This window comes from Rhagoletis zephyria, unplaced genomic scaffold (genome assembly GCF_001687245.7).
Source record: "Rhagoletis zephyria isolate East Lansing unplaced genomic scaffold, Rhagoletis_zephyria_1.1 Rzeph_scaffold_00022, whole genome shotgun sequence".
In the NCBI taxonomy this organism is placed as follows: domain Eukaryota; kingdom Metazoa; phylum Arthropoda; class Insecta; order Diptera; family Tephritidae; genus Rhagoletis; species Rhagoletis zephyria.
In genome coordinates, this window is record NW_016157106.1 from 560,775 (window position 1) to 568,246 (window position 7,472).

The following is a 7,472-nucleotide window of genomic DNA, read 5'->3' on the forward strand; positions in this document are numbered from 1 at the left end:
TTCCATACCTCTGATTGTTTAGATGCGATTTTTTATATAAGTATGTAACTCCTCTATCGATGTATGCAGATGTATTCAAAAGCAGTAATCTGTCAAAGTAAAATTTGCAGATGTTCATGAAAGGTATGAAGCCTTCGGCATAGCCGAAGACAGCGCTGCTCTTACTTGTTTTTTTTATAATTTAATACAAAAGAAATGCATATACCTGACCCAAGGTGGATTGCTGCTGGCTTTCCTCGTTTAAATATTTCAGTGTTAAAGCTATTTTAGTCCTCTTTCAGTTGATACCAAACTTGTTTAATTTGGATAAGCGGTTTGTTTATTATTAGGAAAGGACTTTTATTTTCAACTTAAAAGTATCTGGTCAAGTTTAGCTGTTGAAAAAATTTAACTGTTATTTAGGGTCCCTGCTTTCTTTTTGTTTGAACCACGCACAGAATAGAAGTGCAGAAAAAAGCACTCAGACTTCAGACTACATGTGTCCATTTTACTCTCCCTATTAATCGGTTTTAAATCTGCACAATTTACGAATACACCTTCGCAGGTTTGGTATCAAAGAGCTCAGGTGTTCGTCTCTCAGCACATCGCCGCCAAATGTTGCTTATCTAATTCTTGAAAGGGCGGGTTAAAAGCACATAAAGTGTTCCACCGTCTCATCCTATTCAAGGCAGGATGGGAAAGTGGAGTTGTCATGTACGCCTATCATAGCCAAGTGTTTGTGGCAAGTGAAATGATCAGTTAGCAGTCCAACAAGTTGTCTGCAGTCCCGTCTCGTCAGTGATTGCTACGCGAAGTATTCACCCGGTTTCTGGTGATGACTTCGATGGCTGAAGTGGGAAGTGCCCTAACTGGTTGCGAACCGAGAAATGCGTGGTCATTACCAAGTACTCCCGAGTGACCTGGCAGCCAGAATAGTCAGCTCATTACACTGAGAGAAAAATCAACGAAAAATTGGTTAACATTACCAAATTCAAACTTGAAAAGGAATCCACGTGATTTTTGTTTAATATTAACAATGCCTTGGTTGATATTTTCAACAACGATTTGGTAATATTAACCACAATTTTGTTTACATTAACGAAACATTTGTTTGGCGATTTTTTAGTTTGAGCACGCTTATGTTCTGGACTTCACAGACCTTTTTCATAATTCGGAGATACAAAACAAACATTTTTATTACCATTTTAGCACGTTGCCTCTGACGGGAAGATGCGGTGAGAAGCTGTGCACACTCAGCCACAGCCGCTTTGTAAGTTTATCCTCAAATGTTGAAGTTGAATTAATTTTCTTCGTTGTTTGATTTGGTTCTGCACTTCACAGATGCTTTTCGAAATTATGAAAGAACAGAAACAGAAAAAATTATGTGTTTGCTGCTGACGGTATTCGTACTCGATTCTGACCCAAGCAAACAAATAACAGTAAGCACCTCCATACGTTCAGCTACAGCCAGACATACGAATTTTTTTTTCAAATGTTAAACATGAATTACATTTCTTACAATCGGTATACTTACCATGGAAAAACCAAAACATAACTTGGTTGAAAAAGACATTGTACTTTTGGCTCAGGGTATGTTTGCCAACATAATTTAGTCGAGACTTGTATTGCCTAACTAATTTGGAAGTAGTTAGAGACACATAAACTCCTTCCCCTCCTCCTATTTTCCACCATGTAGTCCATGGCGTTGAGGATTGCAAATACCTCAGCCTGGAAGACCGAAGCATACTCCCCAACAGAAGTGAAACTTATCCCCATTAACTTCTATAAAGACCCCATATCCTGACCCAGATTCAGTTTTGGAGCCATCAGTGGAGATTCGAGGAAGTGTGAGGCTGGGCTCAGATAAATACATACATTTTGCTTGAAGGAAGCTAGTCCCTTGACTTATCCCAGCTGCCTTCATTCTCAAAAGCTAGTAGACCTTTATCGTATGGAAAAATTGAGTTCGGCTTCCTTGCACCCTACTTAATTTGCTTATATCAAAGGGAAATCTATGCATTCGGTCCAACGATAGGTTTTAGTAAAATCGAAAGCGCTTTCGAGATTAGCGTGAAATTGCATCGTCTTTGACAATAGAACCCTAAGAGGCAACAAAATAACTAGTCAAATACCACATATACATACATAGCGGCTGTATTGGCTACTGAAGTGAAAAAGCTAATTCTTCGGGCTCAGAACAAAAGAAAAGTGTGTAAAAACGAATGGACGAAAATGGTCTTACAGATACGGCCATATTAATTTTTCTGGTAGAAAAGTGTTTTTTATAAACAAATATAAAAGATCCGAGCAACAAGAGCGCAGGGACAAGTTGCGCAAATACTTACAGACGGAAGTGCTTGCACAGATATTAAAAAACAATTCAGCCGATTTGGATTTTACTTAAATACTTTTATTAAATGCCATTTAATACAAAAATTTAGAAGACTTATTAAACGTTGCTTGCCACTTTTTTAATTGCATTGTAAAATTGCAAGTGTTAAATGATAAAAAAAAAATTAAATAACTTACATTAAGGACACTTTAAATGTATGTTTTACAAAAATAACACAATACATATAGTAAACAAAATTTAATTTTCTTTTAACGTTACAACTTCAACTGGTCATCACTTTTGGATTGGACCTCTATATTACTCCGCAGCTAATTTATGAAGCAGCTGCGTCATCTCTGCCAATCGCTCTTCAATATTTCTCAACCGCCTCTCCGTATTCTCGCCGCGCATTTTGTCCTGTTGCACTGTTGTCTTCCGTTCGATCACTGCGATTGCCAGCTTCACTGTGCGACTATCCATTTCCGAGCACTTGCCGGTTATACAGGCACAGCAGCATGGTAGGAAAGAGACGGGTGCATCAAGCAACTTTTTGTTGTGATCACTGCCATCTTCCTCGCTCAATGGCAGGAATGTTGTCTTGGAGTTGCGCACTCCATTTGTTCGCGACAAATCGGTTTTCAATTCAACAGCTTCATTACCGCTGGACGTACCAACTAAAACTTTATTACTATCGTTCGGCAGTATAGCGATTTGACGGCCTACAATATAGTTGGAATCGAGATTCATTAGACGACGACATATGGTGCGGAAGGGTTCGTGTGTAATGATAAAACTTGCATGTCCGGAGCGTCCGGTCAAAACTTGTTCGTAGCGTGTGAGTAGAATGGTGCGGCAAATGGAACCGTTCAATTCGGCTTGTGCTTTAATGGCCTGCGGGAAGAGAACAAGGGAAAAATGTTTTAAAACTTGCCTAAAGTGAAAATAGTTCAAAAATAGAAATCATAAAAATTAAACAAGTAATTTTTAAGCAAAAAACAAAATCGACTTCAATTCTCATCTCTGAGGTTAACGTGGTCCAAAGTTAAAAAAAAAATTAAAAAATAAAATTGGTATTCCGACGAATTGATAACCTCCTCCATTTTTGAAGTCGGTTAAAGAGAGTTGATTGTATAAATACGAATATAATAAATGAAACCCAATTACTTAATTGAACTCAGGGTTTCAAAAATGTAGAACAAGAGGAAAATAATAAGTGATTTTGGGTAGGTGCTAGATGCTAGCATGAGGCCTACTACGCTGTATCCTGGTATATCTAAATTTGGTGTCTAAAATTGGCCATGCGCTACACAGATAAGCTAAGACTGCCTGCATGAGGATCAACTTTAATAAGACCAAGGTTCTAGGTATGCTAGCCATGTATTGTGGTGACATGTTCCATCTTTTAAAATTTTAGGCTTTTCAGGTTTAATGTGTTCTGGGTACTGCTTTGTGCCAGTTTCACCTGGAAACTCACTACTGCAATAACCAGGCGCCTGCAAGTTTTCATAAACAGGTGTCTTTGAATGAGTCTCCGTACTTTTTGGCCTAAAATGATCTCAGAAATACTAGCACAGAGCCCTTTAACATCTGGAAGTATGCAAAGAAGTCCTTGTAATGGAATCGACACGGTCGACCGCGCGAAACATGCAGAAGAACAGTCGTAGTAGATGCCTTATGTCGCGCTTGGGAATAAAGGAAACAAAGAGGAAACAAAACATTTACATATTCAATGAATGGGGAAAAGAACCACATACATATATTTATACAGTACCCTCGATGTACACAGCTGTACACACACAGCAGTAAGACACACAAGATTTTGGCCAGAGCCAAGTTGGAACGGGTACTGAAGACGCCTTCTATGCTTGTCACGCGAGCACTAGCCACCAGATAAAATATCTGGAAGTAATCTTAAATCTTATACCGCTGGATTTCTATGGTGAATTTATGGCCGGCTGTGGCGTTGCCAGACAACAAATTCCCCATAAGAATACGAAAGAGAAACGAATGCGAAGTTGCCACACACCTAAACCCAGCTACATATGTAGACATATGATTCCAAGTTAAACGAATGAATGGACAGTGCGATTTACTGTGGTCAACTGTCGGCTCACACTTCCACCCCTCGAGAATGGACTATCACCATATATTCCGACAGCCAAGCTGCTTTTAAAATTTTAAAATATAACAGAATAGAGTCCAAAGTTTCTATCGAATTCACGAGGATTCTCAACCAGTTGTATCAAAATTCTCCTTGACTGTTGCATGGGTTCTTGGAAAAAAGGACATTTCGTACCATACTACCAGGAAAATTTGACCACAAGTCGTCGTAAAGTGATCCTGAGCTTTATTAGTTTAGTAGTCGGAGTACGACTGGAATTTAAGTGTGCTCTGCCCAATCCACAAGAAAGGTGACCCCGCCGCCCGGTGACTACCGCGGGATCAGCCTTCTAAGCATAGGTTACAAGGTNGAGTAATCACCGGACACTGCCTTATGGGTACGCACGGGAATATTGAGGGATGCCCTACTAACAATCCAGACCGTAGTTGGGCCAGAGTAAGCAGTATCGTATATATGATCGATTTCGGTACTAATCAACGACACTACCCTTAGAATAACGTACACGAATGACCTTCAAATATCGGGTTATCAGACTCCACTTACTCACCTGTGTGTCACTAACAGCCAGACCATTGAGCAAATTGAAAAGCACGATCGACATGAATACCACGAACATTAAGAAGATCAAGTAGCTGTAGAGTGAATCAAACTCAATGTCACCAGCATCGAATTCTCCCGTCAACATCACAATCGTCTTGATGACCGCTGTGAAGGGGTTGGCAAACTTATTGAACTCGCCACCATAGTTTGCGGCATCCGTACCATTCGCTGCGTCCACCTCACTCCCCTCCGATGGCTTGCCGAATAGAATGTAGAAGCACAAGCTGAATGTTATTACAAAGATGGAGTAGAGCGCGAAGCTCTTGATGAAGCTCTTCGAAACGGCGCGCAACATTAGCATGTGAGTAGATATGGAGAGTACAGGCAAAGAGCCAACTAGCAAGCAAAGTTCCAGTGCCACGAGTAGTATTGTGAACACCGCGATTACGCGTTGCGTCTCGCGATTATAACTCGGCTCGGTGCAAGTCATTATGGAGAGTATGATGAGCGCCACTTCCATGTAATTAGTTGGGGAGCGGAAATATTTTAAAGGCGCCAGAACAAATTGTGTTATCTCGCGTACCAGCAGGTAAATGATGCCGATCCATGAGAACAGACCGAACAGTACGGTAACTGCTTCGTGCTCGCTCTCGCGAAACTTAAGAATTGTGTGTATTATTATACTCAGAGCGAAGAAAAAGTAGAGTAGAAAGTTGATGTAGAAGATGACCGAAAGACGATGCCACTTGAGGAACAGGAAGCTGGTGATGAGTGGATGCTGAAGTAGATGGCGGTGCTCTTTGGACTCCGCGATAAAAGCGATTGGTGGCATCTCTTCGCGAAAGTTTTGCGCGCGCAATTTCTGTGCATGACCGGAAGAGGGATGCGGTATGAGATTCTTAAAATTAATTAGTATTTCAAAGTCATTGTCGCCAGGTTTGCGACCGTTAGTGGTAATGCAACTGTCGAAGTGTTCCTCTAGCACTTCGGGGTGCATGCCATCGATGGGCAGGTCGGAAAAGGCGCTGCGCATACCAATATAGGCGCCATGGCGCAACAGTTCTTGTATAACTAAGCGGTTACGATACTTGACAGCGTAGTGGAGCGGTGTGGAGCCACTGGGGTCAGATTCATTCACATCGATGCGCTCTGAATTCAGTAGAATATAGAAACATTTTTGATAGTTAACGAAATCATGCAAGGGTTCGTCGTCCAAGTGGCCGATAGTGGTGATTAATAACTGATCTTGGCGACGTAATTTTAGATCCTCGAGCGCCAGTAAGGCTTTCAGTGCGCGCCAGTTACCCCAAATGGCAGCCAGCTGTATGGGTGTTTGGCCATCTTTGACGCCATTAATATTGACGTCGTGTCTTAGCAGCGTATCGAATGCTTCATGCGTGCCCCGCTTGACCGATTCCATAAATAGTTGAAGCTTCTGCTCTTGCACTTCATTAGTGTTATTGTTTTTTTCCAACATGTGACGTTCGTAGGACTGCAACTGTTGCACGAACTTCTCTTCGTCGCCGTTGCGCAAATGTGAAATTAGCTTTTCGAAGCTGACGTCGGCACCGCTCGCTTGTGGTGGTGGCAAAATCACTTCAGGGTAGTTGCGTCGCAGCAATTCGCGCACTTCACCGTCACGAAAGCTGTCCACGTCTAGATCTTGTAGAGAGGTGAAAAGTTGTACAAGTTCCCGCTTCGTCTCCGCATTGATTTTGCGATTCTTTAAGACATAATTGAGCGGTGTCATTTCGCGATCATCGGGCTTGTTCGGAGAAGCGCCATAGTCGAGCAAGAGTTTTATGCAAGCGTTGACATCGCTTTGATTGTCGGCCGTTAGATTTTTGGCTAGTGAATTGAGTGGCGTTAGCTTTACATAGGTGCGATCAACGTCCACGCCTGCGCTGCGCAGAAGTGCGCTTATAATCTGCGGATCGCGAGAATCGGCGGCAAAACTGATGGCTGACTTCTTCCAGTGTTGATTTAGCTGTAATTGAAAAGAAAAGCGTGTAGGGAAATTAGAACCGAAAGCTTCTTGTATACATTTGTAAATATCACTTCTTTGCTCTACTGACAGGGCAATTTTGGCGATATGGTTTAAAAGATTTTCTTTTTTATCTGTCGCGAAAGTCTTACAAGCTCTTTTGCCAACTCTCATGGAGAAAAGCTTTTTTGACAGAAAGCACTTGTGTTACCATTTTGCTCACGCTGCTCCAACACTCGCAATGACCTAGTGACCAAAGCAATCGCATGCCATTTGAGAGATCCGTAGTTCTTTTTTTAATTTTCTTTTATTTTTATACCTTTCATGAGCATGAAATGGTATTATAACTTTGGTCCGATGTTTGTAAGTACCAGAACAAAAAGAGATAGACCCATTAAAATGTATACTTATATGATCAGAACGTCGAGCTGAGTTGATTTATCCATGTCCGTCTGTCCGTCTGTCCGTCTGTGAGACTAGATTGCATACAAACAGACGGACAGACGGACAGACGG

The 7,472-nt window shown here is 41.5% G+C and overlaps 1 protein-coding gene across 2 annotated transcripts in view; it reads right to left on the reverse strand.

Moving 5' to 3' along the window:
• Positions 1 to 2,379: 2,379 nt before the first annotated feature.
• Positions 2,380 to 7,472, reverse strand: part of pain (transient receptor potential cation channel family member painless) — a 49,315-nt gene continuing 44,222 nt past the window's right edge. For both annotated transcript variants that reach the window (XM_017615416.1, XM_017615426.1), the window contains exons 4-5: positions 4,981 to 6,960; positions 2,380 to 3,202 (exon numbers count right to left, since the gene is read on the reverse strand). In XM_017615416.1, coding sequence (XP_017470905.1) covers positions 2,630 to 3,202; positions 4,981 to 6,960 — 2,553 coding nt within the window. In that variant the 3' untranslated portion in view covers positions 2,380 to 2,629. The remainder of the gene's footprint in view (positions 3,203 to 4,980; positions 6,961 to 7,472) is intronic.